Genomic DNA, 22,817 nt, shown 5'->3' on the forward strand with positions numbered 1-22,817 from the left:
AGAATTTCAGAGCACACTGCCCTCTCTGGCCTGGACTTAAAGGCAAACTTTTTCTGTAAAGGACTAGATAGGGAATATATTAGTTTTTTCAGGCCTTTGGTCCATCACAACTCCTTAACTCAATGATTAAAGCATTAAGCAGTCACAGATAATATGTTAACCAATGAGCGTGGCTGTATTCCAATAAAACTTTATTTACATAAACAAGTGGTGACTGCAGTTTTCCATCCCATGATCTAGAAGAAAGCAGATAGCAGCTTTGATGAAAACAAGGAGAGAAGCCTCTAGGCTAAAATTCAATCTCCTTAGTTTAGCATATGAGGCCATTTATCACTTGCTCATTTGTCCCGCTTACTTCCAAGGCAGTCCCCACCTACCTGGCTCAGGCTTAGATGCCCTTCTTCTGAACTTTCTTTGCTATTTGTTAGAGTACTTCTTTGAGTGCTCACATCATTCTGTAGACTCAAGATAGCTTATCCTTTCAGAAGACTCCCTGATACATTGTTGGTACTTGGTTTATGTTTGTTAAAATAAGTCCTGCTTTCTGTTTCTTCCATCTGCCTAGGTTTTGGTGTCAGGCATTTCTCCCAAGGGTATGTGGAAGGCAGGCAGATGCTCTTCCTTTAATGAATGTGGCCCATCCCCAGGGTCAGGGAATTGAGGGACATCTTGGGCAGTGAACACAAAGGGACCAGTAGTCAACCCAATGCTCTTTAGTGGGCTTTTCACAGCCGTTCTCTTGCTCTGCCCTCAGCTGTCAATAGCTGTTATTATTCCATATCGAAGGAGAAAACATATGTAGTGGCTTATCTGGGGTCACATCATCAGTCAGGGAACCCCCACCCTGAGGCTCCTTCTTGCTGTGTTAACCTGCCTCCTAAAGGGCACCTGTGCATTAGTGATTATGAAAAATACTTTATAATGATGCAATTGGTTTCATCCTATCCAAGGCAGGGAACAGACAAAGGAAACTTTGCCTGGCTTGGTGTTCTGTATGTTGCTATTCTCTTGAGTAAGTTTACTGTGCTTTAGGTAGTGGCCATGTTCTGAAGAGGTAACATATTTAGAATTTTGTCAGATTATATGTTAAATGTCTCAGAAGAGCATGTTATTTGGACTTGTTTTGTAGTCTGTCTTCTTTAATGTGAAAAATTCTTCTGGAATATATGTAAAGTGCAGATTCAGGGTTTTGTACATCAAGTTGACTTCAACGACACACCTGCTTTGGGAGCACAATTCTCTACAAGATTCAGTGTGCCTGTTCAAGAGAAAACATGTAAAGAAAAGCACCCCTGGGGGAAAGAGGTGCGGCAGTTGCCAGTGTGTCTTTGTACCTGTGTCTGTCTGCATGTACCTTAGCTCCTATGATCCTTTACTCCCATGGAATTTTGGCAGACATTCTGGGAGGAGGAGGCCCTCCCTAATGTGAGATTGGCCCCATACTGCCCACTAGGAGCTAGCCCAGAAGTCGCCTTGGAGCCAAACAACTGCTGAGTTCCCATTTGCTAGTCCTAGGGATCTTCCTTTGGAACTTTGGAACCACATATCCAGGGCTGGGTTCCCACTCACATGTGATAGGAATTATCTCTCCTGTTTGATGTTTCCTTCTTCCTCACTCAACCACCATTCTAGTGCTGGTCAAGAGGACCTTCAGTTTAGTCCATTGGAAAGTTTCTTGTGAAAAGCACACATTAATAAGACTGTCCCAGCATCTAGCCAAAACTGTACCTATAAAATGTTAGTTCACCTATTTTAGTTCCATGTAACATATATTTGCTGACTGTCTGATGGGAATCTAGCCCAACACTGGTCCATGTATGAGCTATGTAGGAGTCAGAAGGAGAAAACATGATCCCCATCCTAGGCAACTCCCCATCTACTACATGGGAAATGAGGCTCCGATCACAAAATTAATAATGAAGGCAAAAAATATATAGATTCTCTTTCCCAAAAGTAAGCATGATATGAATTGGTTTGGTTGACAAGCACTAGTCCAGTAGTGGTAACATGCAGGGCATTCTTCACCAGTCTCTTCATCTTGACTTTCTGAGTTCTTGGGCAATCCTTTCTACCTATGAGAGCACAAGGGCACCATCAGAATTGTTTGCTTATTTTTTTATATTTATTTATTTATTATTTATGATAGACTTAGAGAGAGAGAGAGAGAGAGAGAGAGGCAGCGACACAGGAGGAGGGAGAAGCAGGCTCCACGCCAGGAGCCCGACATGGGACTCAATCCCCGGACCCCAGGATCGCGCCCTGGGCCAAAGGCAGGCGCCAAACCACTGAGCCACCCAGGGATCCCCAGAATTGTTTGCTTAAATATTAATCTATAATTGTTACTTGAAGATTTCCTTCTCCTTTATCCATGCACAGCTCATCCATTTGAATTACTTGTACATTTTCTGCTAGAGAAGCATGTATGTTGGTATGCACTAACCAAGATCAACAGAGCCCTACTTTATCTTCATATCTCATTCCAAAGACCTTTTCTGGAAGTTGGCATTTGTTCCACTATTATAATTCTATCTGTCCTCTGTCCAGTTAACTCACTCTGTGCCCTTAGACTAGTTTTTACTTTGAGTCATTTGGATTTTTCTAGTCTTTCTCAGCTACTTCTGCAAAAAGGAAAGTCTGTTTAGAATTTTGACCTAGCCTCAGGCAAGTACCAGAGCCTGAATCAATGGAGGATTTTTTTTTTTTTTTTAGAGAGAGAGAGGGAGAGCACATCCATGCCCACATGGATGGTCTCACACATGCATGGGCATAGGGGAGGGAAAATCTTAAGCAGGCTCCACACCCAGCACAGGGACCGACCTCATGACCCTGAGATCATGATCTGAGCCAAAATCAAGAATCAGATGCTCAACTGTCTAAGCCACCCAGGTGCCCCTGGATCAATGAGGGTTTTTAAAAATAAACAGCTGGGGCATCTTGAGGAGTGAGCCATCAAGCCATCTGTACCACATGTTTATCTCGTGATTTACAGCAACTTGCTTCTCCTTTGTCCTCCAACTTGGTCCTCCCCACCACATCCCCCATGAAGTCAGAATTTTAATATGAATCCTTAAACTATGAGGGTGTTCTGAAATAACTAAGAAATATAATGGAGATAGCTTTAGAACTGCCAAAGCCCTAGTTAAAAGTTATATAGATTAAAAGTCATATAGGAGGCAAAAAAGAGAGAGAAAGAGCTCATTATAGTATCTACTTGTATGACATGATTCAAATGTCTTTCCTTATCCTAACTTTTCCCACTTGTACATATTTTTGTATGCTACCCAGTAATATAATTTACAGTTTTGTTAACCTATATAGCTGATAAAGTGTCAACTACTAACATCAACTACTACACTACTTTAGTTGTCCTCCTCTGATAAATACCATAAACAAATAACTCTGTTTGCAGTCAAAGCATCATTAATGATTTGTTGAGTTTTCTTTTGACTGAAGTTGTCCTAACATTTATCAGTATGTCCCTACTCTCTAAGTATTGAGCATACTCCTGTATGCTGCCAGTTTAATGATAAAATGCCCTAAAACATAATGTCTGAAAAATGACTTACCTGGTTTACAAAAGTAGCATTTATATGAATAAATAATGAATATGATTATTAATAAGGAATTAGCATTTAGGGAGAGAGTTCTAGGACATATCATTAAGTGAGAAAAAGCAAAGTGTAAAAAGAGTATCTATGGTATGTTAACCTTCAAGTGAGAAAGAAAAGGGTATAAGAAGACATACATGTGTATTCCCATTTGTACAAAACTAGTAAAAGAAGAATAAACCAGAAACTAAATTGGTGAGGTGCAATTAGGTGCAATGCGTGGATAGGAAGGATATAGAAAAAGTGAAGAGACTAGAACAGGTTAGTTTGGATGAGGAGGGAGCGATACTTCTGAGTACAATTTTTATATAGCTCTGACTCATTCCCCAAAATAAATAAATAATAAAAAAATCAACCAGAATGTGGGAGGAATCCACAATGGAACACAAGCATTGAAAAATAAATCTAACTGAATTATGAAAGAATAATATAACCACACTGAAAGGGGTGAGGAAGAGAAAAACTAACCCAAGTAAATTTGAAACCAGTATTTCGGGTGGAAATTAGAAGCCTAAAGACAAAAAGAAAAAAGTAGATACTACGCTCTAGTTAGTAAATTTATTTTTCACAGGAGTATGGATCAGCAATTCCAAAATACTTTATGCTAGGATTGAACAAATAAGTAAAATAGATTATAGATAATGAGAGTCAGGTTTCTCACTCTTGGAGAAATAAATGATAAAAAAAGGAAAAAGGGAAAGGCTAGCATGAACCCTGTGGTGTTGGACTGCAAATGGAGACACCAGATAGGAACTCATGATTTTAATATATAAATAGATACAGAAATAAATATAGATGTGTTTGTTACATTCAAGTCAGGAAACATACATTTATTTCTTAGCTCTGTCCATTGAAATGACCTAGAAACATTAATACCCCAGTAGAAATGGGCATGCTAATTGCTCAGATCTTGGCTTCTAAAAAACATTCTCTAGTAAAAGCAACCAGAGCTTTCTGAAAAAGTGACTGAGAGCAGGGGCAGGGAAGGTACAAGATGAGCTTGCAACATTTTAGTTCCAGAGAGTAAGCAAGTGTTCAAGAAAGGGAAGAGCTGGTCAAAAATACACTGGAGAGTCAATCTCCGAATGACCAAGACTGGAACAATTTGAAAAAAAAATGTAATTAATGATCATATTAAACTATAACCCATGAAATAAAATATTCATGAGGTAATACTAATATAAATAATTGGACAAATAAATAAGAGGAGGAGAAGGGACAGTACTTTTCCACACAGAATTTCAAGTAATAACTACAGAAGGAATGAGAGAGAAATAGTCAACCACCACAGTAAATATTGTTGCAGGCAAGATTCACCAGTTGATATTGAAGTTGGTGGACAAAAGTTTGAGGGAAAACAGGATATTTGCATAGTCTCAAAACGTAACTCCCTCACGAACCATATTAATTACAAAGGTAAAAATAGGAACTTTGCAGCAAAGCAAGTCATCAGCCACTACCTTAGCCAAGTGATCGAGCAAAATTAATATCACCAGTAATGAGATGTGACCATCATGTACACTTGATCTTGGTGCACTAAAAAGGATACGATATCATTTCTGTATTATTTTTGCAAAAAGTACATAACCTCAACACTAATGACATTCTGGATTGTGCAATTCTTTGTCGTGAGGGCTGTCCTGAGCATTGTAGGACATTTAACAGCTTCCCTAGCTTCTGCCCACTAGAAGCAGCATCATCACCACCACTACTACCCCAGCCTTGTTACAATCAAAAATGTCTCCAAACATTGCCAGATGTCTCTTTAGAGGTGAGATTCCCCCTGGCTAAGAACTACTGTCTCAGTCTAACCATAGAAAATATTGGGCAGATGCAAATTAAGGGTCAGTCTATAAAATAAAAGATCAAAGGTAAACTAAGTATCAAGGTCTTGAAAGATTAGAATGAGGAACTGTAACAGATTGGAAGAGATGAAGGAGACATGATGAGTAAATTCACAATGTGGGATCCTGGAGTAGATCAGAAAAATGTTAGTGGAAAATCTAGCAAAAGCAGAATAAAGTCATAGTTAATAGTATTGTGCCAATGTTAATTTCTTGGTTCTGAACATTATACGATGGCAATGTAATATGTGAAATGGGAAATGCTGGGTAAATGGTACAGACCAAACTATTTCTGCAACTTTTACATAAGCCTAAAATTATTTCAAAATAGGAATTTAAAAAAATCCCCCACTGATGTTAATAAAATGCAGGCAAATTTCTATATTGAACTTTATGGCAGTGATATAAGCCTAACTGGCATTTAATATTGCTGAGATGATTCCCGACACCTCTAGGCATTATGTGATAACCAGAATAAACTTAAAGCACATGTAGAGTGTGTGCACGTGTGTGTGTGTGTGTGTGTGTGTGTGTGTTGTGGGTTGCACCACAATTTGTATTTGCTGTTTAAATTTTGTTAGAAGTAAAAAATTTGTAAAATAATTCAGCTGATTGAGTTCAAAAAGGAGGAATAGCCAGACTAGTACATGCCATTTAATAACATTTCACTGATTTGGCTTGGATTACAGTTATTCATGCTTTTCTTTTATTCTCCTATATGAGGGTAAACCATTTATTTTAATGGTACTTGAAAGGCCCAGCCATGTTCTTTGCACATAGTGGATGCTTTAAAAAATTCTCTGAATTCAGTAGGTTTGCATCTTCATTAAGAAAATCTAAGACAAGCAAATGTTTTATTATTACTCTCAAATCTTGTGAGTTAATATGAAAAGGGATTACTTCATTTGAACTTTTTAAACTTTAGTAGGTTATTTATAATTTTTATACAACTCTTAAGAAATCCAGCAGCACCTGGCTGGCTCAGTCAGTATGCAACTGTTGATCGTGCGATTATAAATTCAAGCCCCATGTTAGGTATAGAGATGACTTAAAGATAAAATCTTTTTTAAAATTGGAGGGAGGGATCTCTTAAATATAAATAGAATGAACATAGTGCAGGCTCAAAGTGTGGTTCTATAAATCCTATCAGAAGTCATTCCATGCAGCATCAAGATTTGTAACAATGTTCTGATGCAGAAGTAAGAACTCACCCGAAGCCAACTATTAGGGAAACACACTAATGAGGATACCTGGTTGTGAGCAAAATGAACTATTTTTGTGGTTGTGTTACCATGTTTCCCAGCCCAGCCAGGCTTGCTAGGCCTCACCAGCCAAAACAGACCCTTGGCTATGGACCCCGTTGGGGTCCCCCAAGTGATCCCCATCACTGAACTCTTGGCTGAAATCACAACCTAAACCCAAAACATAGGGTGGATGGAATACTGGAGGTACAGAAGGCATTCCAGTACTCAAGATGCAGGTTTCAGTAGCACCCAGAGGCACCATGAAATGCTAAACCATGTCTTAAGCTATTCCTTTTTAGTCTTAGTGGCGGGGACAGTGCCTCATGGTGACACTAGGATTCAAGACATCTTCCACTTATGGCAAATAGGAATGGGTTCCCATTTGTGAGAGCGATGTCAAGTGTTTTTCTATGTATTTCTTATGATCAAAACATAAATCGATACAAAAAAAATGTTAAGTAAATAAAAACACAGAGCATGAGGATATGGTAAAAATTGCAAGGTGATGTTCAAATTATAAAGATCATGGAAGTGATCTTAAGTTCAGTCTTTCACCTGTGACCCTCCTTTCTTCTTCTCTACCCACCACCTACTTATGAACATCAAGAGGTAAGAGTTCTTAAAGTGCATATATAATAGGCCACTTTCTGTGAAAGCAAGCAAGAAAGAAGAAAGCAGAGGTGCCTCTGCCTGTCCTCACAAATAGAAGCATAGGGAGGACAAATCCAAAACCAATGGAGCTGGTTGGTTACCAGTGAAGCATGGAAGGAATTGGGGTAAAAGAGATAGAGCAGGAGAAGGAACAGTACTTCTCCGAGTTGATTTTTTTGTATAATTTTGGTTTTTGGAAGCATGTTAATGTCCTATATATTTAAAAAAATTAAATAACAAGGATGAGAAGGAAGAGCCTAAAACTAAAAGCAAGTGGACACAAATGAATCCAGTTGCATTTAAATAAATACCATAACTACACTGAAGGGAAAATCAAGAACTTACCCAAGTGATTTAGAAACACAGTGTTTGATTGTATGCTCAGTCTTAAGTTGGGAGGGAAAATTGCAAGCATATCCCAAGCTCTTTTTTTAATAAGCTTTTTTTTGTAGTCATATGTACAAATAATTCCAAACCTATTTTAGATATATTATAGGACTGAGCAAAATAGTAAATGAAATGATGTTCTTGAGAGCCAGGATTCTCACTGTGGAAGAAAGCAAGTACCAATACAGAATAGAGGAAGGCAAGAAAGAACTCTGTGAGAATGATTAGAATTTGAGGTGTTGGTGTAAATGCATCATTTCTAAAATATGTATGGGTACATGCTTACACCAATGTACACATGTATATATGTGTGCGCACACACGTATGTATATTTACATGCATGTGTTTTCTAGCTCTGTCCGCTGAAAGGGCTTAACTTCCCACAGTTTGCCCCCCAGTAGCAATGAACAAAAACAGTCCAGTAGTAATAAGCACACCCAATACCCAGACCCTGGTCTCTATAACATTACCACTAAAAGAAACAAGAGCTCTTCAGAGAAATGGCTGTGGCAGGTTAGATGCAAGACAAGCCTGCAGCACCTTATTATGTCAGAAAGTGAGGAAGTCCTCAAAAAATATATGGGGCATGTCACAAGGGCACAGGCTCCAGCTCAGAGGGGCTCCCACTTGTCAAATCAAGGGACAGTTTGAGCATCAAAATAATTAATTAGAGATAGTAATGAATATAAGCCATTGAAGAAATGGGAACCAAGGAATCCATACCATAAGTAAATATGTAAGTTAGTGGGGAAGAATGCAAAACGACAACTGATAAATGTGGAAGGAAGGGTGGAGTTGGAATGCCATCCATTTGCAACCATCATAGTAAAGGTAATATAGACAGGAACCCTCAATGGATATTAAATCTGAGGGGAAATTTTAATCAGGAGTTGTATATTTGCATGGTCTTAAATTGCCTCCTCAGTTGCTTACTAGTTGCAAAGGAAAACATAATACCTAGACAGGGATGAATGAGACAACCTCTTGACTGATCAAAATAATATCACCAATGAGACACAAACAGTGTATACCTCCAGATGTGATCCCCTGAGGAGTACACAGCATCACTTAAGTAGTATTCTGGCCAGAAATGCCAGTCTTAAATCTTATTATTAGAAAGCACCAGAAAAAAAAAAAAAAAACTGCGTAGGGAAAAGGAGGCAGGGGACTGTATTCTTCAAAAATACCAATATAAGAAAGGCTGTGGAAATAGTCCAGATTAAAGGAGACTGAAGAAACCACTAGCTGTAATACCTAATCCTAAACTATGTGATGTAGTAGAGCAAAACAAAAACAAAAGTCTGCATACAGGACATTTTTTAATCAATTTCTAAAATTAGAATACAGACTGTATCAGTATTAACTTTTCTGCAGTTGAAAACTATGGTGATTATGTAAAAGAATATCCCTAATACTTAGGAATGCTGAAGTATTTGGGAATAAAGGGCCACGGTACATACAGTTTGCTTTTAAGAGACTCGGAAAAGAAAGATCTTGTGTGCCCATGTGTGTACAGAGAGAAAGAGCACACAAAGGCTAGAGCATATGGTGTGAAATGTTGGTAATGGATGGATGTGGGAGGAAGGCATATGATGTTCTTTATGCTTATTCTTGCAACTTCGTAATAAGTTTGAAATTATTTCCAAATGAAAAATTTCACAAGTTAAAAAGAATGGGATCATTCATGATGACCGAATGTTTTGCATCCTTGAGCTGGGATCTAACAAGGACATTGTTTGCAGAGACCCAGGCTGCAAGGGGCTGGTTCACCTTTGCAAGTCAGTTTGGAATCAAAGTGCCGTGTTGACCAACAGGCCTGCTGCGTCTCTTGGCCTCCTAACACTGTTCTGTGGAATCTGGTGGAACCGTGCCCTGTGCAGCTAACTTGGTTCGGTAGTGCCCAGACTCTAGTCTATGTCCATCTGTCTCAGAGGAAGCTGTAAGATCTGGGCACTGGCCCCTGAAAGGACTATGGAAAGCAACACGGACCCAGAATGTGATCGACAGGCTTGGACTGGTTGAGCTTAATAGAGTTGTGTAGTTTCATGCTCAGAGTGGGAGCAATTAAGTCGCTTGTCATCCCAGAGCTTTTAGGCTCCTTACTGGCATTGAGAGACTTTGGCCAGATGATAAAAATAGAAAACTGTAGAGCTAAATCATCAACTATCTCCACACCCATTGGTCATTTTCACCGGTGTCATCAGCCAGAAGGACATGGCTTTCTTGGCAATAAGTCAGAAAATATGGATACCGTTAATTCCATCGCAGAAACTAGGAACTCATTAATAGAGAATGTAATTTTATGAAATGCGTGTGCATGTCCACATTTGACGATACCTTAAAAGTATTTTAAGAGCTCAAGTTTTCCAAGTCAACTTATTCACTCACTTTTTTTTTGTTTTTTTTTTTTCTTTATTAGCTCCCTAGTGTACAAACAATAACAAACTCCCCAAGGTTTTTTACATTTTCTGAGAAGGGATTTTGATTAAGAGAATGCTATCTTTTTTCATACGTTTTTCTTGGGGCTTGGGGAAGAGGCATAATTATGTTTGTAAAGCACAGTAGTGGAAGAACTACAGAACAAGGGACGCTCCAAATGTCTATCGCACTCCTAGGAGCAGGTGAAGAGGAACTCTGTCGCCTGGCCTTTGGGCACTACAGGCCAGAGACACCCCAGTTAGAGTAGGAGGAAGTCAGGGAGAATTCTCTCCTAAAGCAGAGCTCTGTGAGGCCTTGGGGCAGTGAAAGGAAGTGGAAGAAGCCCTTTTACTTGCCAACTAAAATAGGCCTGACCTGAAAGAGGCCTGAGAGGGCTCTTTGGGGCCAGGCCAGCCTAGACCAACCAACGTGTCTGCTCATCTGTCTTCCATCTCCTCTCATCTTAACATCCCTTTCTTGGCTGAGGGTATAGGGGCTTTTCTCAGTTGTAGGCTCAGGCTTTCAGCCAATTCCTGTCCTGCCTGGGGAGGTTTCTAACAACTGTTCTAAAAGAATGGTTGGAAGAGGAGGCTTAGCCAAGCAGGGCAAGGCCCACGGTGCCTGTTTGCCCAGTGGCACAGTGAAGATAGACGGGAGGAAGGTGTGCCTGGAGCCCAGGTTCTGGCACTGGATTGGACTCTGGGTCTCTCTGGTCTTTGTTCCGCACAGAGAGATGGCCACCCACTTGCCTCCGTCAGCGTTGGAAAGGGAGAAGTAGGGACATGCCTGGAGTCCAGCAGCCTTTATGTGTATCTTATTGCTAGAAAGACTGCTTAGGGTGCTCCTGTGCAGCAATGTGAGAACGGGACTTTAGCCCCTCTAGAAGCTTACAAGGGGAGCCAACAGTTTCCCCTTTGTCACTTAACCTTTGAAATGTACCAATTTCTTTTTTAGTTTTACTCAGAGTTTTAAAATATTTGTTAGGGTGGTAACTTGAGGCTACATCTGGCTGGGAACAAAAGCCTTTGACAAAATTTATTCAAGTTTCTCTAAGTTAGCATCTCCCCCAGACTTAGAACTCCGTATACTATCAGAGTGCTCTCCTCATCTTAGACACATCAAGTTCTTGGTACTCCTAACTCCATGGCATTCCTCTTGAGCACTCCTGACCCTGGTGCCAGGCTCTGTGCCCAAACCATGGACTAAGCCCACTTTTCAGTCCTGACCTACCTTGGTCCTAGCTTTAATCTACTCAGCCAGTGTCCACAGAGGTACAACACAGATTGCCTCACAGAATACTATGTGATCTATTCATGGTTCTGTCCAGTGTTTCTATAGTGTCCCCGTGTCCTGTTTACATACTATAGGCATGTGTCTGTGTCTGTGACTATAAAGGAAAAATTCAGTTCTATGTTTTCCACATAGAGAAAAGCTTAGTTCTTCCCTCCTGTGTTTCTCCCTTGAGTCTCCTTTACTACTCATATGAAACATTTCATTTCTGACACTTCTGGTCACCAAATGTGTGGAAGTTTTTCCCCACGTCAAGAAATTCCCTGTCACACCAGCCGGATGTCCTACAATTTGACTCAATTCTGACACTGTTAACCCGCAGATAGCGTCAGATCCCACAGGTAAAGGGCTTAGTTCCACGAGACCCTCCCTCCAGTCGGGACACCAGCCACCTGCTTGTCAGCCTGGGCTTCTGACCAACTGCTGTAGATGGGAGGTTCCCTTGACCCCCTCCTCAAGTTTGCTGAATTGCTCCAAGGGCTCCCAGAATTCAGGAGACAGCTTACTAGATGTCAGGTTTATTAGAAAAGGCCATGACTCAGGAGCATCCAGGTGGAAGATGCATGAGGCAAAGTACAGGGAAAAGGACATGAAGGAGTGTCCGTGCTCCTCTTAGGCACACCACTCTCTATCTCCATGTGTTCACCAAACCCTGTACTCTGGGGATTTTATGGAAACTTCATCACCTGGGCATGATGGATCATTAACTCTGTTTTCAGCTTTTCTCCCTTCTCAAGAGAATGGGTGATGGGGCTGAAAATTCCAAGCTTCTAATCATGGCTTGATCTTTCCAGTGACCAGTTCTTATCCGGAAGCCTACCTTGGGTCACCTCATTAGAACAAAAGATACTCCTGCCACCCAGGAAATTACATGGGTTTGAGGAGATCTGTGTCAAGAACAGAGGCCAAAGGCTAATATTAGGACAAGAGATGCTCCTAGTATCCTCATTACTTAGCAAATTACAAGGGTTTTAGGAGCTGTATGCCAACAACCAGGGCCAGAGACCAATATATATCGTCTCAGTATATCTCATGGTAGCAACTGAGTAACTTGAGCAAAGTCAATGCAGCAAGTCATGAAACTGGTTCTTGAACCCACACCTTTTAGCCTCAAAGGTTATATGGTTGCATATGTGCCGCTGGACTGCATCCACCGTTAGTTGTTCATTGTTGAATTCTAAGCTTCTGGAATGGTGCTTGGCACATGGAAGGCATTTGATAGGTATTCACTAAATTAATAAGTGACCAGTTATTATGATAGTCTTGTGTTTTGCCTCAGTCTCAGGCCTGCCTCTGAGAGCTAAATGTTGGCCTATACTGCAGTCTTAGCAGCTTGCAGTGCTTGTGGCAAATATGACTTGGCCTTCTACTGATTGCTCATTTATTTTCATAGTTGCATTACAGTCTTTAGCTATTCTTTCTCTTACTACATTTTTATCTTTATTTTTCAAATCTACTGTTAGGTGATAGTAAAGTGATAAAGTGATAGTAAACTGAAACCCAGTTTGTCTTGTTTGATTAATCCCTGGGGTGGGGTTTGAATATTTTCTAGCTTTTGGATCTCTTCATCCAGTGGGATTGGTCAACCTACCTTGCTGACTATGGTCAGCCCAACTGCAAGTACCTGCGGGTAAACCCAGTGACGGCTCTGACCCTGCTTGAGAAGTGAGTACCCAGTCCAGTGGTCTCTGTTGGGAGGTGGGGAAAAGGGCATGGGAGTCAGGGTCAGGGATAATTTTCTCTTTGAAAATACCTTCAAATCTTCAAAAGATAGCAGAGAGGCCCTGTTCTGGAAGTTGTCATAAGTGCTCCCAGTAAGCTCCACCACAGGATTTGGGAGGCTGGCCACCTTCTTGTAGACTCTTAATTCCTGAGTGCCAACAAGCAACATCTCTTTGACTAGAACTGGCAAGAGAAGAAAGGAAGATGCCTTAAGTTTGGGTTCAGGCTGCCTGGTGAACAGAGTGAGACTCGCCCCACTCAGCCCCACAGAAGATGGCTTCTGTGGTTTCTAGCAGAGAAGTTCCCCGAATTCTCGAAAATCTTCACCAGCACCCCCCTCCCATTCCCTGCCAGGTTGAGCCTTGTTGTGCCAACTGTCCCAAGAAAGCTACGTTGAACAAGGTGTCTCACTCTCACTTTGGGCAGCCACTGGCCAGCACAGGTGCTACCACTGAGATTGAGTTGGCCAGCTCTGGACCATCTCATGGCTCGCCAGGATAACACACAGATGCTGGGATTTGTTATGCAGCCTAGCTCTGCTCTGGCTTTTCCTAACCTAGTTGAGAGCTGGCAGGCCAGAAACCAAGGCAGCTTGGAAAAAGGGCAGCTTTTTCTTGTCATCACACCTGTTAGTTCCCAGCTTCTTAGAAGAGTACCCCGCACCTAAGCAGCACAGCAAGTACATTTATGGCTGTATATGAACTTAGATACATGGATTGGCATCTAGGAGATCAGAGTTGAACCTCAAGCAGAAGGAAAGGCTTAGGTGTGTCCTCCCTACTAGGCAATTAAAAAGGGGGAAGGAGGGAGAGGGAAAGTAGGCCAGAGCAGGATGCAGAGGAGTGTGTTTGGAGCCAAGAATCTCAGAGCCCAGGGTGTACTTTTCTGCAGCCATGACAGACTAATGTTTCCATTTTAACTTTGTTTCCCATTATCCTCTCTCCCAATGACCTTCCTCCCTAGGATATCTAGAGAGTAAGTATATTATCCACTTGGGCCTTTTCCACCACTTTGAGGCGAGTCCTTCTGGTTTCCTCACTGACACTAATGACTGCACTAAATCCCTACCCTGCGAGGAGTCTCCACCCTGACATACTAATCTACTAAACTGGCCTGGTGCCAACTGGCTGGCTATCTCCTCTGTCCTTGGTCCTTAGAGTGACCATTGGCCTCCCAATTCCTATGGGGCTGGAGCTGGTGGCAGGGATTATTCCCCCCGTGGGTGCCAGGTAAAAGATTGTTCCCACTCAGCTTCCTGGCACAGTCTATGCCCTTGCTGGTGCGAAGCTTGAATGTCAGCCCTGACAGAAGGGAGCTCCTCGGCAGTCTCCCCCACTTCCTGGTGGTGAAGCCCATGGTGTTATGATCTGGAACCCCTGTCTACTGTGGAAGACTTTTTATTGGAGGCAAGGCCTAATCCCAGCTGAAATGAATGTCCCTCATTGCAGGCCTCTCAGTTGGTGTTTAGACGTCATACTCACTGTGTGTCCAAACAGGCTGTGGGATTCCCTTCTATTTCCTTCTCTCAACAGTCCTTGACTTGTCTGTTCCTAAGAATCTCTAGATCTGAGAGAGAGTGCCTCATCCACTTTCTGTAGATCAACAATAGGCTAAAAGAATCAGCCTCTCTATAGCATTCTGAAGGCCTGAAAGTAACATAGCCATGTGCTTGTCCCTAGCAATCATCAGAGTTTAAAAGCTTCCTCCCAAACACAGTTGGGCTAGAGGCCACCCAGATCACTAATATTCCTATTTCCCAGCCTCATAGGAATCAGTCCTCTTACCTGACCCTTTCCTGCTTTCCCCACAGCCAGATATACCACAGAGCTTGACAATCTCTCCTTTTCAACCTGGCATTTCTTGGCAGGGTGAGACGTAAAAAGACCCAAAGACACGCTCAAGACATTCAGGAAAGAGAAGAGGCACCTATATCATTGAGAGGTGGCTATAGCCAAAGTAGATCAGAATCCCAGGAGGGGAGGGGAGAGGAGAAGGGCTACCCTTTGGACTGGGAGCATTCCAAGGCACACACTGGCACACCACCATCAGCCATCAGGGCACATGAGTTTATCTTTTGAGTAATCCCAACTCTAGGCCTTAATGGTCAAGAACTCCTAGCCTCTGAGGCTCAGAGAGCACCCTCTTCCTCCCTCTCTCCTACCTTATTACAGGAGCTGCCTTATGGGAGTTGAAAGCCAGTTCTGGCTCCCCGTCTCTGGGCAGCTTCGAGGAGTCATGAAATTAATGATCACATAGGACCTTAAAACGACCACCCTTTACGTGAAGGGAGTGCTTTTTCTTCCTTCCTCCTTTCTTTCTTTTTTGTTTTATGTTGTTTTGTTTAGATTCATAGCATATTCAGCAAAGGAAAGGGAGTCCTCTGGGATAAATAAATAAATTTTTAAAAATAAATAAATAAAGCCAGGCAAGTTCCACAAACATAATTGTGCAATTAATGTGCAAGGGATCAAATACAGTGATCACCATAGCCTCGAGGATCCTGTGCTTTCTTATCAACCAACCTCTGTCACCTCTCCTTCTTCCTCACCTCCAAGCATAGACCTGCACATGTGGGTGGTTGTACCCAATATTCAGTGTTCTGAGTTCGCTTAAGGAATTCCAACCTGCAAGCCCTTAAGCTTAGATCTGAGAGAAAAGTCTCAACTCATTTATGGCTGTTAATGTCAGCCCCAACCACCCAGTTTTGATGCTTATCAGAATATCCTGAATATAAATGCCCTTGTAGCATCTCTAGCCTTTTGACCCATTGGCCTCAAATCTGCCCCTGTGCACAAGGGCCACCCCATAGGGGAAAAAAATGGACCAGGACTAGCTGAAGGCCCCTGGGAAGTTTACCTGGAGGTAGATTACCAGGGTTAACAGGTTCCTTCTCCCCAGCCCTTCTTCTGACCTATCTCCGTGCAGCTCAGGGAACTGTGAAGTCAGAGAGCCAGCCAGGCTCCTGGGGGATGGTGGTGAAGACTACCTATACCAACCCCAAGAAGTTGGTCTGGGTGGTGTTCTTAATTCTCTAACACCAGAACTAGCTGTGGCCTGGAGGTCCAGTGTGCAGAGGCTGAGGCCAGAGTTAACAGGCAGATATCAGAGGTTATGAACTCTGCAGGGATTAGTACTTTCCCACATTCTATCACAATGGCTCACTCAGACTTGGGTGTTTCTGTGAAGCCCCAGCCTGGTCTTGACTTTATCCATGCTTCCTAGTTGTCTTTCCATCTGGCCACAACCGTTGGCCAGAACTACCCATGGTTTGTGCTCTAAGAATATGCCATCTCTGGAGCTTTAGCAGGACCTGGTAATAGAAAGCTCTGCAGAAGTCAAAGGTCTGAGGGTATGGACAGCCCTCAAGTTCTCAGGGGCTTCTCTTGCCTAAAGTTCTGGCTCCAGTGAACGGACGGTCCCCCTGCTCTCCTCAGCACCATGGACTCAGCCACCGCCTCTGGATCTTTGTCCCTACTCTGGGACAAAAGAGATCAGTTGAGCCTTTAGTTTTGTTATGGATGGGAGAGAGTAACCGGCTGCTGAAGTTTAGAAAGACACAGTGGCTTTCAGTTATTCATTTCCTCTTGGAATTGCTAGTTGAGAGGATTTTTCTGCTTTATCTTTCAAATACAAGCTTTAAGATCCCAGCAGGATTTCATAAGCTCATGAGATGATAAGTGGATCCTAGATATTCTAAGAGCCTATTGACCATCAGGGCTTTAGCATGCTCCACATACCTGTAACAGGTGCATACCTGGAGATAGAAAGTAAGGAAATAGGTAGGGTGGGTCTGGATGATAGGGGGTCAGCCCCTCCAGAGCTGGCTTTTGACTATCTTCCAAAGGTGAAAGCAGGACAGCTTTCCAAATAGAAGGTAAGTACGGGCCTGCAATGGAAATATTCCAGACTCTCAGCTCTGAGTGGAGGCGAAGATGCACTGTGCCATTCTGCCTCCTGCCAGTTTTTCTTCCACCATCATCTCCTCAAACACTTTGCTCTCTCTCTTTCTTTCTCTGTTTAGGATGAAGGACACCAGCCGCAAGAACAACATGTTTGCACAGTTTCGGAAAAATGAACGAGACAAGCAGAAATTGATCGACACTGTGGCCAAGCAGCTCCGGGGACTCATCAGCAGCCACCACTCATGAAGGCTGGCCTCCAGCCCACAGAGGCCACCCACGACAGCCCCATAGTCCAGGACCCAGCCCTGGCTGCCCTGCATTTGTGCATTCTTCTTCAAAGAGAGCAAATGTATTTTTTTAATAACATATGTACAGTATTCGCATAATCTTTCCCTATAGTAAAAGAGGCACAAGGAAAAGCAAGTACGTGAGAGGTTGCTAGGCTGGGATTTAGGGGAAGTTACACTGCACTATCTGTATTAGCCTAGAGATGGTGGTATCACCAGTCCCAGGATGGTGAACCACCTTTCATCATGGCTCTAGGTCTGGGGCTCAGGAATGACACAAACGAAATGGGTACTTGGCTCTGGGAGGTAAGGTGAGTAGGCAAAAAGAGAATAAAGTATTTCCTGTTCACTCCCTGGTGCCCCATTCACCACATAGGTGAGGTTGGCTCTTCCTGATACAAGGAGGGGACCCGGAAAACATCACTGCTTAGGGTATGAAAGAGCAGCACACAGTTCTGGAGGTTCTTGCCTCTTCAGTCCACCAACTTTCACTGGCTGTGGAACAAGCATGGCATGTGGCCAGAGGACACCTTCACTCCAATCTCCCAAGCTTGGCAGTTTGTTTAGCCCAGATCTGACCTGGTGCTTTTACTGCTAATTGTTCTGGGACAAGACAGAGCTGAGTATACAGTGGTAATAATTGGACTCCATGACTAACTGCAGGTTGCGCCACACTAGGAGGAGTTTTATTGGCTCTTGAAAGCCAGTGTGAATGGAATCAGAGCCTTGGTCCCTTCCCTGTTCATCTCGTTGTCTTCTTTTCAGGGTCAGGGCACTTGGTTCAGAGCACAGATCAACAGTTATTTCTGGAGCTCTTCACAGAGAGTCTCAGACTTGGCCTCCTTCAGTAGTGTCATTGGGATAAGTCAGATTCCAGAAGCCTGAAAATGGCCCTTGCTTTACCCCGAGGTAAAACCTGAAGATTACTTGGGAGTGTTCCAAGTAAACATCTTGTATCTTAAACCAAGGCTTGTATCTTAAAACCAGCCTTCTGGCCGCCATCTTTAAAAGAATATTATCAGCCTCTGTGCTGTAGGGGCAGCTGCTGCTAGACAGGATGCCTGTGGGGATGGGGCCACTGTCACCATGAAGTAGACGGGGCCAACCATGGCTAGTAGTTTGTCACTAGTGGCCCAACTCTCCCTTACTAAGTCATATGCTAGATATGAAGCTCTTACGGAAGCCCAAGCCTTTCCATCCTCTCTCGAGATCCCCATAGCTATCTTTTGGCCCCATCTGTAAACCGATCCCACACATTCTGGAGCTTGCCGGGGGAGTCTGGACTGTAGCTTGGAGGCTGTGTCCACTGTCCCAGATGGGCTCCTGACATTAGTGCAAGGGCTTTGCTGTGAGGTCAGTCAGAGGAACCTTCACTTTAAAACTCTCTAGGCAGGTGCTCCCGTGGCTATAGACAAGAGTATAATTGTGCATCCCCAAACAATGACAAATAAGCCACACAGGCATTTCCAGCTTGGATTAGTGGGAGGAGAAACTCATCAAACAGAATTCTTCACTATGTTTGTCAGCTACTGAGTTGCTTCTAGGGAGGGCAGTGCTTCCTTTTTCATTTCCCACCCCAACCACCCGTAGCCTACCCGACTTGCAAACCAAGGGAGAGAGGTTATGCACGCAGACATGAGCCTTCCACAAAGCTGAAGAGGCCAGGCTGCCTGGAAGCTCTGAAAAAGCTTTTTAAGGCTTACCTTGAGTCCCAGGTGGTTGACCCAGGGTCTCAGGAGGAAGGAGGGTCAGGGATGAGTGCTGCCACCCAGAATTTCAAAGGCAATGGGGAGTGGGGGACCCATGGGAATAAGACCCAAGATGCAATTGCCTGAAGCCTGGACTTGATTGAGAGAGAGCAAAAAATGATTACACTAATCTGAAGTCCTGTTGCTTAAGAAGGGCCCAACACACACTCCTTCACTGGTCCCCAGTTTGCAGCCAGACACTTTCAGCTCTGAGTACTGAGACTGGGATGTGAGACAAAGAGAACCTTAAGCATGTCACAGTTTTTGTCTTTTCTGAGTCATCGTTGCTGGTCTGGTCTCAAGTCTGTACCCCAGAAAGATGGCTGTAGCACAGGCGAACAGGGTGGAGGAATGGGAATGCCTCTGCACCTCACACACAGAAGTCCCAAGCTCAGGGGAGGACCCTTTGATAGATCTTGTCCCTCTCAGTCTCCTTGCAGTCTTCTCTGAGGAAAGCAACATGCTGCTACTGAGTTGTCTATAGAGATGCCCTCTTGTTGCGCAGGGGGAGGTCAACAATCCCAGAGCAGCAATGTCCAAGTGACTTGAATTGGTGAAGTAGGATTTTTGAGTTTTTCTCCGGGCTCTAGGTGAGCCAGCCCTTGACAGGACTTGTGCACATGTGCCCATGCCCCTCAGACCCCTAAGATCTAGCCTCAAATGCCCAGAGATGTGGAAGAGCCCTGGCAGGTCTCAGTAAGAGAACAAGAACACCCATGGCTAGAAGCCTGCTGGCCTTAGAGTTAGCGTGACACTTACCCAAGTTTTTGGGGAATCAGGCCCGTGTTTCTAAAGGGACATTCTGGTTTGGGACCCTAGTGAGTTTCAGTCATCGTGTAGGCAGCTTGGATAGTTTTAACATTCATAGGAAATCTCTCTGAGTGGACCATGAATGAAGCTGTTGGGGGTGAGGAAGAACAGGACCTGGAAATTGGAACCAGCAGAGTCCCTGTTGACAAGAGGAGCATCCAGCTTCCAAGGAGTGTTCCCCGGTGTTTCTATTGTTTACCAGGCCTAACGGTCTCTCAGGCCTCAAAAGCAGCCTAGCTTCACTGCATACTTGACAAGTGCTTTCTGAGCGAGCCCCAGACCCAGGGCCCTTTATCCCCAAGTTTGGCAATGGCCATGACTTTCCTCATAAAGCCTCTCAACACTCCCTGGGGCCTGCTACAGAGGTGCCTCTACCTTAGCCTCCCTTCTTCCAGGACCCTGTTCCTGGCTGCTTCAACTGCCTCTTTTTTTTTTTTTCCTTTGCCTGCATTCAAAATTACTTTTCACTAATGTGTTGGAAATGGCCTTTTTTATTTTGCACAAATAGTTGTACATTTATGGAGGAAATTTAAGAGAGTCCGTTTTGAACTCTAAAGGGAACTTTTTTCTTTAAGACTCACTAGTAAAGCTACTGATGCAGATGGGCCTCGTGGTTAGTGGGAACCTCCCGTGTGGAAAGAGCATGTTTATTCCTCCTGTACATTTTCCTCTCTTAACTGCTATTAAACAAGGAAGCCTATGTACCTGTTTCAAAAGCCACGGTGTTGTCTCATGGTCTTTTGGTTCTTCCGCCCCTTTCACACAGCACAGCTCTGGTTGGCGAACTGGATAACAGCCATTGCAACCCCTCGACTGGACTGAGGACTAGAGCAGGCTGGGGCCTGCTAGGGGGAGAAAGCCTACCTGCCAGACCAGGCAAGAAGCCCTTGGAAACATCCCAAAGCACTGGGTTGGGTTTTCCTGTCTGTATGGTTAACACAGGTGTCATCACCATCAGGAGGAGGAACTTCTGGAATGCCTGGTTTAGGTGGCACGCTGGGCTAGGCATCCTGAAGCCTCGTGTGTAGTGAACACCAGGCCTGCAACGGAAAGGTCCTAGTCTAAACGGAAAGATGGAGCATTATCCAGAGCAAAGCCAGGCTGGGGGAAGGGGAAAGATGAGCCCTACTTTAGAGCTCAGTGTGGGAGAGGACAGGCACCATGGCCTGCTACAGGAGTGAGTGGGTCTGGTCGGGAAGATGGCATAGAGAAAGCAGGATGCTAATTAGCTCAGCCTTAAAGGAGTGAAATTCAGATTGTGGTAACCGTGGGAAGATGTGAGGCACAGACCACGTGAGAGTGAAAAGTTGACTGGAACCTGGCATAGGCTGGGAGGAGGAGTGCAGAGCCCAGTAGGCACACCAAAACCATGGGGATGAAGGCCAGAAATGGCAGAACAGCACCTGGCCTGCTTGCACCCTCGGCTGGTGCAGAAGCCATGAGAAGAGGATGGAAAAAATGTCTTCAATAACAAGTCTGACTACTGCAACCGGGTTTCAGTCCCTGCTCTGCCACTCGCCAGCTGCCTGACCTCGACCAATTATCTCCCTAAATCTCATAATCCTCATCAGTGGCACAGAGAAGTAGTCCTGATTTATCAGGGTGGTTGTGAAGAGTGAATGAGCTTTGGATGGTCAAAATGCTTAGCCAGTACCTAGCCATAGCATGTGCAAGGTTTAAGCACCCCCCCCCCCAACCCATTCCAAAACATCTCTCATGGCTGAGCACTGGACACAAGTGTCCAGAGCTTCTCTACCTTCTGGCTTCCCCTCCCCAAGCCCAGAACAGGGTTAATGGTAGCAAGGACTCTCGAGCTCCTGTATGTGAAATAGGTACAAGCCCTTCAAATCAGCCAATGGCTCACAGTAGAGCCACTCCTTCAGATGGACTCTCCCTGTCAGTACCACCTAGAACATCCTCTGCTCTCTCTTAGATGCCAAAACTTCTACCTCCTAATAGAATTTAAGAGTCCTTAACCACGGGTCCACGAACCCTTGGACCATGTGTGTGTGTGTGTGTGTGTGTGTGTGTGTGCATGTGGACATGTGTGCGCCAGCTTGCATTCACACATTTTCCTGGGTAGAAAGTACATGGCTTTCATCAATGTCTAAGAAAGATTCAGGACTAAAATACTGAATGATAACCAAATCCCTTTGGAAATACAGATCTGAGGGAAAGCCAGAGGCTCTGAACACTTACCTCCTCTCTCTGTCTCATGTAATTCTGGCAAATTTTCCAAGACCTACAGCTTTGCCACCCACCTTTTCCAGGAACCCCCATGTGATCCCCAGATCATCATATCCTCCCCGATTTCTGAGGATACGGACAATTCCAGCCAGTTGGGGAGACTGAACAAAATGGTCCAATACAGACATGGGCCCTCAAAGCCAGGCCGAACCTGATTCCTTCCAGAACATTTCCTGCAGCTTCTGATCACTGACCGGTGCAGGGGCTCAGCCAAGACCTTACCCAGAGAGGAATAGCAGCCCTGATGGGGTGCCTGGAGCCGGGTGGGAGGAGGGGGACCTGAGACGGATATGAAGCAGTCAGCAGCTTGCCCCTTTTCTTACAGGGAGGCTTATCTGCTCCCCAGGTAGATGAGGACAGGGACTAGCTAGTGGGAGAGAAAGTGCCAGACCCTTTCCCCAGAGGCCTCAATTTTAAATTTAATGGGCATTGTTTGCCGGGAATGAGAGAGCCTCACAGCCCAAGGGACCAGAAGACAAAAGCTCTTGAGGAAGTGCAAGGAGGAGGAGGAGGAGAGAAGTGGGGGCCAGGGCATTGTGTGGGAGAGCCACCACTCTATCTGTTTCAATCACTGCTGGGGTTAGGGTTACCCTGCACAAGGGGGCCCCAGCTGCTCTGTGGGGTCTGTGACATCAGCCGTTGTGATGGTAATGGAGGGG

General features: G+C 44.1%; 1 protein-coding gene and 1 long non-coding RNA gene across 9 annotated transcripts in view; one reads left to right on the forward strand and one right to left on the reverse strand.

Moving 5' to 3' along the window:
• EXOC6B (exocyst complex component 6B) overlaps window positions 1–20,631 on the forward strand; it is a 628,567-nt gene extending 607,936 nt beyond the window's left edge. For 4 of the 7 annotated variants that reach the window (XM_038561771.1, XM_038561767.1, XM_038561770.1 and 1 more), the window contains 3 exons: window positions 12,995–13,107; window positions 14,128–14,139; window positions 17,186–20,631. In XM_038561771.1, the coding sequence (XP_038417699.1) occupies window positions 12,995–13,107; window positions 14,128–14,139; window positions 17,186–17,312 (252 nt within the window). In that variant the 3' untranslated portion in view covers window positions 17,313–20,631. Of the gene's footprint in view, window positions 1–12,994; window positions 13,108–14,127; window positions 14,140–17,185 lie in introns of those variants that run through there. The other 3 variants (XR_005372563.1, XR_005372564.1, XM_038561768.1) reach the window with 2 other exon arrangements.
• LOC111090663 lies at window positions 1,854–22,749 on the reverse strand. Of its 2 annotated transcripts, XR_005372577.1 has the most exons (4): window positions 22,111–22,749; window positions 20,617–20,972; window positions 13,196–13,347; window positions 1,861–2,072 (listed from the first exon to the last, which is right to left on the reverse strand). It is a non-coding gene; the product is annotated as an uncharacterized LOC111090663 (long non-coding RNA). The 2 variants fall into 2 exon arrangements; XR_005372576.1 differs by having other exon boundaries at window positions 1,854–2,072; window positions 20,617–22,748.
• Between the last annotated feature and the right edge of the window lie 68 nt (window positions 22,750–22,817).

This window comes from Canis lupus, chromosome 17 (assembly GCF_011100685.1).
Source record: "Canis lupus familiaris isolate Mischka breed German Shepherd chromosome 17, alternate assembly UU_Cfam_GSD_1.0, whole genome shotgun sequence".
NCBI classification, from domain to species: domain Eukaryota; kingdom Metazoa; phylum Chordata; class Mammalia; order Carnivora; family Canidae; genus Canis; species Canis lupus.